The sequence below is a fragment of the Antechinus flavipes genome, chromosome X (genome assembly GCF_016432865.1).
Source record: "Antechinus flavipes isolate AdamAnt ecotype Samford, QLD, Australia chromosome X, AdamAnt_v2, whole genome shotgun sequence".
Lineage (NCBI taxonomy): Eukaryota > Metazoa > Chordata > Mammalia > Dasyuromorphia > Dasyuridae > Antechinus > Antechinus flavipes.
The window spans coordinates 81,423,556-81,437,148 of NC_067404.1; the positions used below are offsets into that span (position 1 = coordinate 81,423,556).

The window sequence follows — 13,593 nt, forward strand, 5'->3', positions numbered from 1 at the left end:
GGTCTTTTTCGCCCAGATCCCTTCCCATAGACATCACAATGGCTAAGTTCTCCCTTGGTGGGGAGAACCCCTGCTGGGCTGCTTCTGTTCTCCCTCCTCCTCAGTTCAATTGCCCCTTAGATTATTGACTAGCAGGAAGACCTATACAGATATAGATATATAGATGTATAAATAAATAAATAAATACACACATATATCTATATCTGCCTATATAAAGAAAAAGAGAGAAAGGGAAAGAGAGGAGAGAAAGGAGAGAGAGAAAAAGAAAGGAGATAAAGAAGAACAAGAAGGAGAGAGACAAAAAGAGAGGAGAGAAAGAAGAGGAAAGAGAAAAAGAGAGAGAGAAGATAGAAAGGAGAGAGAGAAAAAGAAAGAGAGAGAAAAAAAAGAAGAAAGAAGGAGAGAGAGAAAGAGAAAGAAAAAGGGGAGAGAAAGAAGAAGGAGATAGAGAAAGAGAAAGAGAGAGAAGATATATTTTTGAGCTGTGATGCTCTGGAGACCCCCAAATTATAGATTAGAATGGGAGTAGTATGGAGGAAGCCTTATTTTACATGTAATGATTTCCCTGCAAATTCTCCCACAATGACCCAGAAGGGGCTTCCAAAAGGAGATTCCCTCCTCTGCTGCTCAGGGACCCCCCACCGTGGGCCTGCTCCTCTATATCCAGGCCCCTCCCTGCTGCTCTGAGGAAGGATTCTTTCCCAGCGGCGTTTTCTTAGGGAACAGTGTGCATTTCTGTGTAGGGAAGACATCCTGTTGTGGAGCTGTGGAACTGTCTCTTATTGATGAGAATTGGCTTAATATGGAGGGGACCCTACTGTGTATCTAAATGTTTTCCCCTTTGGGAGTTTTTCATTTTCTTTCCCTGCTGTAAACCAGACCATTCTTTGTTGGGAGGACTCCCAAATGCTCATGAATCTCTCAAAGAGGACTGCAGCTGTGTTTGGAAGGAGGATCCCCTGCCGAGCGGAATGGTTGGGAGACTCCTGGTTTATTCCCCAGATCCCTTCCCACACCCAGCATAGTGGAAAAGAGCTAGAGCTAGCTTGGGAGGAAGAACCCCTGCTGGGCTGCTTCCATTCCCCTTCCTCTTAAGCTCAATTGTGGCTTAGCTTTTTGAGTAAGAGGAAGACCTATGGATATATATATATATATATATATATATATATATATGTACACACACACACATACATACATATATATATATATATATATACATTATATGTATATATTTAGTGAGAGAGAGAGAAAATTTTGAGCTGTGATTCTCTGGACCACCAAATTACACATGAGAATTGGATTAGTATAGAAGATTCCCTGCTGCGCAGTTTAGGGTTTCCCTGTGGAGGACCCTTGTTATTTTCCTAAGCATCTCTCCTTGCCAGGGACAGAACTGTTGCTTTAGGGAAGACTCTCCTCTGTACAAGGAGAATGCCATTCTGAGTAGTTGACGGATCTGGCCATGAATTCTGGGAACAAAACCTATACTGGAAGGGAGACCCCTTGTCATGTACCTCTGGATCCCTTTCCTTTCCCCTTCCCCACCACAGTGGGTTCAAGCTAACTTAGTAGAGACAACCCCTTCTGAGCTGCTCAGCGAGGCCTCCAGTGTGGATTGGGGGACCTTAGAAAGTAGGACTCCCTGCTGTTCTGCAGAAGACTCTCCCGGATTTCTAAGAAATATATTCTGAGGATGAGCTGTGTGGAGGTAAATGGGGAGAATTTCCAACTGGGATGCTCTGGAACCCAACAGTGTTGATTAGAACTGGTATATTAGGAAGAACTCTCACATGTATAGCTTAGCATTTCCCCCTAACACTGTTTCACAGGCTGTTTCCCTAGGAGGAACCCTCTTATTTTCCTAAGGATTTTACCCTACTCCCCTGGTCTTGTTCCCCCAGATCCCTTCCCACACTCACCACAAAGGCTAGGGTCTAGCTTAGAAGGGAGAACCCCTGCTGGGCTGCTTCACTTACCACTTCCTCAAGCCAAGTGTCAGTTAGCTTCTTTGGCTATGGGGGATTACCTGCTGTTCTGCTGATGGTCTCCCAGCTGTTTCAAAGGGTTATTCCAAAGGAGACCTGTGGCGACGTATGTAGGGGGAGCTTTGAGCTATGATGCTCTTGGTACCTGAAATTGTGGATGAGAACTTGTATACTATGGGGGACCCCCTGCTGGGCAGCTAAGGCTCTCCCCAATGCAATGTTTCCTTGGGGAGGACCGCTGTTATTTTCCTAAGCATCTCTCCCTGTTAGGGATGAGAGCTGTTGCTTTGGGGAGGACTCCCCTCCTTGTTGTACAGGAATCACTGTCAGTGCCGGGGACCTTTCTGTGTCAGGAGAATGCCCTGCTGTGCAGTTGAGGGATCTGGAAATGACTGCTGGGAAATTGCCTTATGGTGGAAGGAAGACTCCTTGTCATGTACCTCTGGATCCCATCCCCTTACCTGGGCAGAACCCCTGCTGTGCCGCTTCTGTTCCCCCTCCTCCTCAGCTTAATTGTCGTTTAGCTTTTTGACTAGGAAGAAGACCTATGTGGACATATATAGACATACATATACATTATATGTACATATTGAGAGAGAGAGGGAGAGAGAATATATTTTGAGCTGTGATGCTCTGAACCTGCAAAATGTAGGTGAAAGCTGGCTTAGTATGGAGGACCCCCTGCTGTGTAGTGCATGGTTTCCCTGTGGAGGACTTGGCTATTTTCCTAACTGGCTCTGTCTGGCAGGGATGAGGGCTGTTGCTTTAGGGCAGACTCCCCTCTGAGCTGCATAGGAATCCCTGTCATAGTTTGGGACTTTGAGGATGCCAGGCCATGCAGTTGAAGGTCCTGGCCATGAACTCTGGGAGCCAGAGGTCTATTGCAAGGAATGCCCCTGGTCGGGTTCCTCTGGATCCCTTCCCACACCCACCACGAGTCAGATCTACTTTGGGAGGGAGAACTCCTGCTGGGCTGCTTCGGTTCCCCCCTTCCTGGCCTAGTGCTATGCAATATATAGGGAGAATTTCCAGCTGGGATGTACTAGAACCCATGAGAACTAAAGGAATCCTTCCTGCTCATCTGATGGTTTCCCTGCAAATCAACTTTTGTACCAGGCTTTTTCTCTTGGGACGATTGCCTGCTGAGTTTTTCATGTTATTCCCTGCTATGGACCAGAGCTTTCTTTCCCTCCTGCTAGGAAATCACTCACAATGTTCTGGAGCTGTCTGTTGAAGGAACCCTCCTTCAGAGTTGCTGCAGCATGCCCCTGCCCCCTCTGCAAATTAGACCTGGGTTGGTTAGGAGAACTCTGGTCTTGGCCTTCTGGATCCGTTCCCCTTCCCCATCACAATGACTAAGATGTAGCTTGGGAGGGAGAGCCCCTGCTGGGCTGCTTCACTTACCCCTTTTGACAAGCCAGTTGTCAGTTAGCTTCTTTGACCATGGAGGACTATCTGTTCCATTGAATGTTTCCCAGGTTTTCCAATCCATGTGTCTGAGGGAGACCTGTGCAGATGAATATGGAGTAAATTTTGAGCTGTGATACTCTGGACCCCCATTTGATAGATAAAAACTGGTTTAGTTTGAAGAATCCCCTGCTGTGCAGCTAAGGGTTTCCCTTCAATATACATTTCCCTGGGGAGGAGCCCTGTTGTCATCCTTAGGGTCTGCCCCTGCAAGGGTTGAGAGCTGTTGCTTCAGGGAAGACTCCCTGCTGTTGTGCAGAAGACTCCCCCCAGATTTCTAATAAATATATTCTGAGGAATTGCTGTGTGGAGGTATATGGGGAGAATTTCCAGCTGGGATGCTCTGGAACCCCACAGTGTTGATGAGAACTAGATTATGAAGAACTCTCTGATGTGTGGTTAACATTACACCCATTCTCTGTGCTGCTGAAGGACACCCCTGCACTCTCTGCAAATTAGACCTGGGTTGCTTAGGAGAACAGTAGTCTTGTCCCTCCTCATTCCTTCCCCTTCCCCACCCAAATGGATTGGAGCTAGCTGAGTAGGGAGAACCCCTGCTGTGCTGCTCAGGGAGGCCGCCAGTGTAGATTGGGTGATCTTAATAAGCAGGACTCCCTGCTGTTCTGCTAAAGATTCCCCCTATCTATATGAGTAGATATATTGTTAGGAAGAGCTGTGCAGGTCACTGTGGGGAGAATTTCCAGCTGGGGTGCTCTGGAACCTGTGAGAACTGTCTTAGCATGGAGGAACCCTTGCTGTGCATGTAACAGTTTCCCTGCAAATTCTCCCACAATGACCCAGAAGGGGCTTCAAAAAGGAGATTCCCTCCTCTGCTGCTCAGGGACCCCCCATCATGGGCCTGCTCCTCTACATCCAGACCCCTCCCTGCTGCTCTGAGGAAGGATTCCCCACGCTCTCCCATGGGTGTTTTCTTAGGGAAGAGTACGCATTTCTGTGTAGGGGAGACATCATTGACTTTGTTCTGGAACCCCATCTGTTGATGAGAACTGGCTTAGTATGGAGGGACCCCTGTTATGTCTCTAACTTTCCCCACAAACACACTGTTGTACAAAGGTTTGGGGGAGGATCCCTTATGTTCTCCCCCTGTCACAACCCAGAACTCTCTTTGTTGGGAGGAATCTCTTCCCAGATGCTCATGAAACTCTCAAGGAGGACGGGAGTGTGTTTGGAGGGAGGACTCCCTGCTGTGCTGAGTGGTTGGGAGACCCCTGGTCTTGTTCGCCCAGATCCCTTCCCATAGACATCACAATGGCTAAGGTCTAGCTTGGTGGGGAGCACCCCTGCTGGGCTGCTTCTGTTCTCCCTCCTCCTCAGTTCAATTGCCCCTTAGATTATTGACTAGGAGGAAGACCTATACAGATCTATCTATCTATCTATATACAGAGAAAGTGAGAAAGAGAAAGAGAGGAGGAGAAAAGAGAGAGAGAGAGAGAGAGAGAGAGAGAGAGAGAGAGAGAGAGAATATGAGAATATTTTGAGCTGTGATGCTCTGGACCCCCAAATTATAGGTTAGAATGAGAGTAGTATGAAGGAACCCTTATTGTCCACCTAACGGTTTCCCTGTAAATTCTCCCACAATGACCCAGAAGGGGCTTCAAAAAGGAGATTCCCTCCTCTGCTGCTCAGGGACCCCCCATCATGGGCCTGCTCCTCTACATCCAGACCCCTCCCTGCTGCTCTGAGGAAGGATTCCCCACACTCTCCCATGGGTGTTTTCTTAGGGAAGAGTACGCATTTCTGTGTAGGGGAGACATCATTGACTTTGTTCTGGAACCCCATCTGTTGATGAGAACTGGCTTAGTATGGAGGGACCCCTGTTATGTCTCTAACTTTCCCCACAAGCACACTGTTGTACAAAGGTTTTGGGGAGGATCCCTTATGTTCTCCCCCTGTCACAACCCAGAACTCTCTTTGTTGGAATCTCTTCCCAGATGCTCATGAAACTCTCAAGGAGGATGGGAGTGTGTTTGGAGGGAGGACTCCCTGCTGTGCTGAGTGGTTGGGAGACCCCTGGTCTTGTTCGCCCAGATCCCTTCCCATAGACAGTACAATGGATAAGATGCAGCTTGGAAGGGAGAACCCCTGCTGGGCTGCTTCGGATCCTCCCTCCTGCTCAGACCCATCATTGCTTAGCTTCTCTATGGGGGATTACTTGCTATTCTGTTGAATATTTCCCAGCTGTTTCAAAGGGTTATTCCGAGGGAGACCTATGGTGACGTATGCAGGGACAACTTTGAATTATGATTGTCTTGGTACCGGAAATTGTAGTTCAGAATTTGTATACTATGGGGGATCCCTGCTGGGCAGCTAAGGCTCTCCCCAATGCACTGTTTCCCTAGAGAGGACCCCCATTATTTTCCTAAGCACCTCTCCCTGTTAGGGATGAGAGCTGTTGCTTTGTGGAGGACTCCCCTCCTTGTTGTACAGGAATCACTGTCAGTCCCGGAGACCTTTCTGCACCAGGAGAATGCCCTGCTGTGCAGTTGAGGGATCTGGAAATGACTGCTGGGAAATTGCCTTATGGTGGAAGGAAGACTCCTTGTCATGTACCTCTGGATCCCGTCCCCTTACCTGGGCAGAACCCCTGCTGTGCCGCTTCTGTTCCCCCTGCTCCTCAGCTTAATTGTCGTTTAGCTTTTTGACTAGGAAGAAGACCTATGTAGACATATATAGACATACAAATACATTATATGTACATATTGAGACAGACAGGGAGAGGGGAGAGAGAGAATTTTGAGCTGTGATAGTCTTGACCCCCAAATTGTGATGAGAACTGATTTAGTAAGGAGGACTCCCTGTTGCGTAGTCAAGGGTTTCCCTGTGGAGGACCCTGGCTATTTTCTTTTTTCCCCCTTTTAATTTTGTTTTATTGAAGTCAATTAGGTTTGTGTCTTTTCTAGTCAATCGTATTTTTCCCAGGTGTCATATTGATGAGGTTAAGTCTAGTTTTCAGGGTTCTTGGTCAGGGAACCAAAAATATGATGAGTTCCCTTTAGTCAGGAGCCAAATGATAAAGTCTAGATTTAGGGAACCAAAATGAGATTAGGGTTTCTGGTGGTCAGGGACTTAAATGATAAGGTCCAGTGGCAATTTTGGGGTTCAGGGAACCAAAGGGAGAGGTCTGGCTCCCTTACACCCCTTTGGGATCCGACGCAAGGGTAGGGAATTTTGGGGAACTCCCTTCTGGCGGCGCAGGGATTCCATGTAAAGGAATTTACAAACCCAAAGACCTAGACTGATAAAAGACATTTATTATAGGGATTGGGAAGTAAGGTTAGAAATCCTCACAGAGAGGCATAGGTTAGGGAAATAGGTGAGGATAAAGAGAGGTAGCATTGGAAAAGAATATTATGCAGTGGGCAGAGGCCTCCTTGGCATAGTGAGCATGGCATAGATGGCATGCTAGAACCTCTGCAAAGCATTGAGTTTTTAATTGCCATTTTCTTTCGCTGCAAGGGAGGCCTGCTCTCCCTCCCAATGAAGCTGGTGGGTGGAGTTGAATTGAATAGAAGATCTTTAATTGAGGGTTGAAATTCTTTTAGCTCAGGACGGAACCAATGGCACCTAGATAACGGAATGAAGCTGTTTATCTTCTTTCCCTCCAGTGGGGTCCCTCACTGAGGCAGAGCTGAAGGAAATTTTCTCCTTCAAGGAGTTTGAGAGTTTCAGGTCCCTTCTTCATTCCTCCCTCAAGCAGTCACCTCCAAATGCATTTGACCCCGGCTATTTTCCTAAATGTCTCCTCCCGCCAGGGATGAGTGTTGTTCTTTAGGGAGGACTTCCCTTCTTGCTGCACAGGAATCACTGCCAATGTTCTAGAACTCCTACATAAGGAGGATGCCATTCTGTGCAGTTGAGGGGCCTGGCCAGGAACTCTGGGAACAAGACCTATATTGGAAGGGAGACCCCTTGTCATGTATCTCTGGATCCCTTCCCCTTCCCCACCACAATGGACTCAAGCTAACTTAGTAGTGAGAACCCCTTCTGAGGTGCTCAGGGAGGCCTCCAGTGGGGATTGGTTGATCTTAAGGAGGACTCCCTGCTGTTCTGCAGATGATTTCCCCAGATTTCTAATAAATATATTCTGAGGAAGAGCTGTCTGTAGCTAAATAGGGAGAATTTCCAGCTGGGATGCTCTGGAACCCCTAAATGTTGATGAGAACTGGTATATTATGAAGAACTCTCAGATGTTCAGCTTAGTGTTTTCCCCAAACTCCAAATTTCTGAATGCTGTTTCCCTAGGGAAGCCTGTTATTTCCCTAAGTGTCCCCCCTGCTAGCTTCTGTTTTAGGGGAGCTGTGTTTGGAAGGAGGATTCCCTGCTGTGCTGAGTGGTTGGGAGACCCCTGATCTTGTTCGCCCAGATCCCTTCCCATAGACATCACAATGGCTAAGATCTAGCTTGGGAGGGAGAACCCCTGCTGGGCTGCTTCACTTACCCACTTCGACAAGCCAAGTGTCAGTTAGCTTCTTTGACTATGGAAGATTACCTGTTCCATTGAATATTTCCCAGGTTTTCCATTTCATTTGTCTGACAGAGACCTATGCAGATGAATATAGGGAAAATTTTGAGCTGCAAATTGTAGATGAGAACTGGCTTAGTATGGAGGATTCCCTGTTGTGCAGCTGAGGGTTTTCCCCGAAGACACTAGGGAGGAATTTGTTATTTCCCTAAGTGTCTCTGCCCGCCATGGATGAGAGCTGCTGCTTTAGGGAGGACTCTCTATGTTTGTCCATGTTCGGGAGATTTCCTTATAGGAGAATTCCCTGCTGTTCTACAGATGATTTCCTTATATTTGTAATTGCTATATTCTGAGGAAGAGCGCTATACAGGCATGTGTGCAGAATTTCCAGCTGGGATTCTCTGGAACTTACAGTGTTGATGAGAACTTGTATATGCTGGAGAGAAATAAGGATTTCTCTCGAATTCTCCCTTTCCTGATGCCTTTTCCCTAGGGAGGAGCCCCAGTATTTCCCTAAGTGTCTATCCTTCCTTGCCTTTAGAGCTGCCCTTTTAGGGAGAGCTGCTTTTAGTTCTACACAGAAATCACTTACCCTGTCCTGGGGCTTCTTTGTAGGCAGACCCCTGCTGTGCAGATGAAGGCCAAGGCCACCACCGCACCCTCTGCAAATTAGGCCTGTGTTGGTAAGGAGACCCCTACTCTTGTCCCTCCAGATCCCTTCCCACCCCCACCACAATGGCTAAGATCTAGCTGGGGAGGGAGAACCCCTGCTGGGCTGCTTCACTTACCCCCTTCGACAAGCCAAGTGTCAGTTAGCTTCTTTGACTATGGAGGATTACCTGGTCCATTGAATGATTCCCAGGTTTTCCAATGCATTTGTCTGAGGGAGACCTATGCAGAATATAGGGAAAATTTTGAGCTGTGATGCTTTAGACCCTAAAATTCTAAATGAGAACTGGCTTACAATTGAGGACTCCCTGCTGTTCTATAGAAGATTTCCCCAAATTTGTAATTGCTATATTCTGAGGAAAAGCTCTATACAGGCATTTGTGCAGAATTTCCAGGTGGAATTCTCTGGAACTCCACAGTGTTGATGAGAATTGGTATGTGATGGAGGAACCAGCTAAGTATTTCTCTCCAACTCTCCCTTTCCCAATCCTCTTTCCTTCGGGAGGAGTCCCATTATTTCAATAAAAGAATCCCCTTCTGGCCTTGAGAGCTGGGGTTTCATGGAGGGCTGCATTTAGGGTTACAGAGAAATCACTCACCATGTCCTGGAGCTCTTTGGAGGAGGACCCACTGCTGGGCAGATGAAGGCCACCACTGCCCCCTCTGCAAATTAGGCCTGTATTGGTAAGGAGACCCCTACTCTTGTCCCTCCAGATTCCTTCCCACCCCCACCACAATGGCTAAGATCTAGCTGGGGAGGGAGAACCCCTGCTGGGCTGCTTCACTTACCCCCTTCCTCAAGCCAAGTGTCAGTTTTTTTTTCCTATGGCAGATTACCTGTTCTATTGATTGTTTGCCAGGTTTTCCAATCCATGTGTCTGAGGGAGACCTATGCAGATGAACATAGAGAAAATTTTGAGCTTTGATACTCTGGACCCTGAAATTGTGGATAAGAACTGGCTTAGTATGGAGGATCCCCTGCTGTGCAGCTGACGGGTTTTTTTCCCCCCAGAATGCTCTTTCCCCAGGGAGGAATTCTATTATTTCTCCAGGAAGGAATTCTGTTATTTTCCCAAGTGTGTCTGCCGGTCAAGGATGAGAGCTGTTGCTTTAGGGAGGATTCTCTATGTTTGTCCATGTTAGGGAGCTTTCCCTGTATGAGGAATCCCTGCTATTCTAAAGAAGATGTCCCCATTTTTCCAATTGATGTATTCTGAGGAAGGTCTGTATGGAAACATGTGTGTAGACTTTCCAGCTGGAGTTGTCTGGAACCCCACAATGTTTTGAGAATTGGTATGTGATGCAGGAACCCATAGAGTGCAGTAAGTATTTCTCCTCAACTCTCCCTTTCCAGATGCTGTTTCCCTAGGGAGGAGCCCCAGTATTTCCCTAAGGGTCTCCCTTTGCTTGCCTTTAGAACTAGGCTTTCAGGGAGGGTTGCATTTAGGGCTACACACAAATCACTCACCATGTCCTGGAGCTGTCTTTGGAGGAGGACCCCCTGCTGTGCAGATGAAGGCCCCCAATGCACCCTCTGAAAATCAGGCCTGTGTTGGTAAGGAGACCTCTGCTCTTCTCCCTCCAGATCCCTTCCTACACCCGACACAATGGCTAAGATCTAGCTTGGGAGGGAGAACACCTGCTGGGCTGCTTCAGCTCCTCCCCCCTGCTCAGACCCATCACTACTTAGTTTCTTTGACTATGGGGGATGCTGTTCTGGTGATGGTTTCCCAGCTGTTCCAAAGGGCTGTTCCGAGGGAGACCTGTGCCGACATATGCAGGGAGAACTTTGCGCTATGGTGCTCTTCTTACAGAAATTGCAGATGAGAGCTGGTTTAGTATGGAGGACGCCCTGCTGAGTACCTAATGTTTTTCCCCCAGTGCATTTTTTCCCTAGGGAGGACCCCTGTTATTTTCTTAAGCATATGGCCCAGTTAAGGGTGACAGCAGTTGCTTTAGGGAGGACTCCCCTCCATGCTGCACTGGAATCACTGTCAATATTCAGGAGCTTTCTATATAAGGAGGATTCCAAGCAGTGGAGTTGAGGGGACTGGCCAGGAACTCTTTAGATTGGAGGACTCCCTGCTGTTCTAAGGATTTCCCTGCATTTCTAAGAAATATATATATTGTGGAAGAGCCACTCAGAGATATATGGGGAGAATTTATGGCTGGGATGCTCTGGAACCCCATGATATTGACCAGAATTGGTATAATGAGGAGGGTGCCCTAGAGTGCAGCTAAGCATTTCCCTCAGACTCTGTTTCCAGATGCTATTTCCCTAGGGAGGGCTTTTGTTCTTTCCCTAACAGTCTCCCGCTGCTAGACATGAGAGCTGGGGTTTAAGGGAGGGCTTCCTTTAGTTCTACTCAGAAATCACTCATCATGTCCTGGAGCTGTCTTGGGGGGAGGACCCCCTGCTGGGCTGCTTCACTTAGCTCCTTCTTCAAACCAAGTGTCAGTTAGCTACTTTGACTATGGAGGATTACCTGTTCCATTGAATATTTCCCAGGTTTTCACATCCATGTGTCTGTAGGAGACCTATGCAGGTGAATATAGGGAAAATTTTGAACTGTGATGCTGTAGACCCTCAAATTGTAGATGAGAACTGGCTTAGCATGGAGGACCCCCTCTTGTGCAGCTGAGACTTTTCCCCCAACACACTGTTTCCCTGGGGAGGAATTCTGATATTTCCCCAAGTGTCTGTCCCGGTCATGGATGAGAGCTGTTCCTTTAGGGAGGACTCTCTCTGTTTGTCCATGTTCGGGAGCTTTCCTTAAAGGCAGAATCCCTGCTGTTCTACAGAAGACTTCCTCATATTTGTAATTGGTATATTCTGAGGAAGAGCTCTATACAGGCATTGTTGGAGAATTTCCAGCTGGGGTTCTCTAGAAGCCCACAATGTTGTTGAGAATTGGAATATGATGGAGGAAACCCTAGAGTGCAGTAAGTATTTCCCTCCAACTCTCCCTTTCCCGATGCTGTTTCCCTAGGGAGGAGCCCCTGTATTTCCCTAAGGGTCTCCCTTTGCTGGCCTTTAGACCTGGGCTTTTAGGGAGGGCTGCTTTTAAGGCTACACAGAAATAACTCACCATTTCCTAGAGCTGGCTTTGGAGGAGGACCCCCTACTGTGCAGGTGAAGGCTGCCACCGCACCCTCTGAAAATTAGGCCTGTTTTGGTAAGGAGACCCCTGGTCTTATCCCTCCAGATTCCTTCCCACACCCAACAAAATGGCTAAGATCTAGCTTGGGAGAGAGAACCCCTGCTGGGCTGCTTCACTTACCCCTTCTTAAAGCCAAGTGTCAGTTAGCTTCTTTGACTATGGAGGATTACCTGGTCCATTGAATGATTCCCAGGTTTTCCAATGCATTTGTCTGAGGGAGACCTATGCAGAATATAGGGAAAATTTTGAGCTGTGATGCTTTAGACCCTAAAATTCTAAATGAGAACTGGCTTACAATTGAGGACTCCCTGCTGTTCTATAGAAGATTTCCCCAAATTTGTAATTGCTATATTCTGAGGAAGAGCGCTATACAGGCATGTGTGCAGAATTTCCAGCTGGGATTCTCTGGAACTTACAGTGTTGATGAGAACTAATATATGCTGGAGAGAAATAAGGATTTCTCTCGAATTCTCCCTTTCCTGATGCCTTTTCCCTAGGGAGGAGCCCCAGTATTTCCCTAAGTGTCTATCCTTCCTTGCCTTTAGAGCTGCCCTTTTAGGGAGAGCTGCTTTTAGTTCTACACAGAAATCACTTACCCCGTCCTGGAGCTTCTTTGTAGGCAGACCCCCTGCTGTGCAGATGAAGGCCAAGGCCACCACCACACCCTCTGCAAATCAGACCTGTGTTGGTAAGGAGACCCCTACTCTTGTCCCTCCAGATTCCTTTCCACCCCCACCACAATGGCTAAGATCTAGCTGGGGAGGGAGAATCCCTGCTGGGCTGCTTCACTTCCCCCTTCCTCAAGCCAAGTGTCAGTTAGCTTCTTTGACTATGGAGGATTACCTGTTCTATTAAATGTTTCCCACATTTTCCAATCCATTTGTTCTGAGGGAGACCTATGCAGATGAATATAGGGAAAATTTTGAGCTGTGATGCTCTGGAGCCTAAAATTGTAGATGAGAACTGGCTTAGTATGGAGGAGCCCCTGCTGTGCAGGTGAGACTTTTCCCCCCAACACAGAGTGTCCCTGGGGAGGAATTCTGTTATTTCCCTAAGTGTCTCTGCCCGCCATGGAGGAGAGCTGTTCCTTTAGGGAGGACTCTCTATGTTTGTCCACGTTCGGGAGCTTTCCTTAAAGGCAGAATCCCTGTTGTTCTATAGAAGATTTCCCCATATTTGTAACTGATATATTCTGAGGAAGAGCTCTATACAGGCATTTGTGCAGAATTTCCAGCTGGGATTCTGTGGAACCCCACAATGTTGATGAGAACTGGTATATGGTGGAGAGATTTTCCCTTTCGTGATGCGGTTTCGCTTGGGAGGACCCCCATTATTCCCTAAAAGTTTTCCCTTGCTTGCCTTTAGAGCTGGGCTTTTAGGGAGGGCTGGATTAAGGGCTACACAGAAATCACTCACCATGTCCTGGAGCAGTCTTTGGAGGAGGACCCCCTGCTGGGCAGATGAAGGCCGCCACCGTACCCTCTGAAAATTAGCCCTGTGTTAAGAAGGAGAACTCTGCTCTTGTCCCTCCAGATTCCTTCTTACACCCAACACAATGCTGCTTTAGTTCCCCCGATTCTCAAGCCAATTATCAGTTAGCTTCTATAAATATGGAGCATTACCAGTTCTATTGCATGTTTCCCAGGTTTTCCAATCAATGTGTTCCGAGACAGACCTATGCAGTTGAACATAGGGAAAATTTTGAGCTGTGATGCTCTGGACCCTCAAATTGTAGATGAGAACTGGCTTAGTATGGAGGAGCCCCTGCTATGCAGGTGAGACTTTTCCCTCCGACACAGTTTCCCTGGGGAGGAAATCTTTTATTTTC

The 13,593-nt window shown here is 47.5% G+C and overlaps 1 protein-coding gene across 1 annotated transcript; it reads right to left on the reverse strand.

The window, feature by feature from the left end:
• Positions 1-6,717: 6,717 nt before the first annotated feature.
• Positions 6,718-13,243, reverse strand: LOC127542560 (uncharacterized). Its single transcript, XM_051968274.1, has 13 exons — positions 13,182-13,243; positions 12,609-12,661; positions 12,362-12,432; positions 11,936-11,987; positions 11,694-11,759; positions 11,091-11,142; positions 10,073-10,138; positions 9,442-9,493; positions 9,204-9,267; positions 8,775-8,826; positions 8,528-8,597; positions 7,963-8,014; positions 6,718-7,361 (listed from the first exon to the last, which is right to left on the reverse strand). The coding sequence occupies exons 2-13, from the start codon at positions 12,643-12,645 to the stop codon at positions 7,171-7,173; spliced, it is 825 nt and encodes a 274-aa protein (XP_051824234.1). The 5' UTR covers positions 12,646-12,661; positions 13,182-13,243; the 3' UTR covers positions 6,718-7,170.
• Positions 13,244-13,593: the final 350 nt, after the last annotated feature.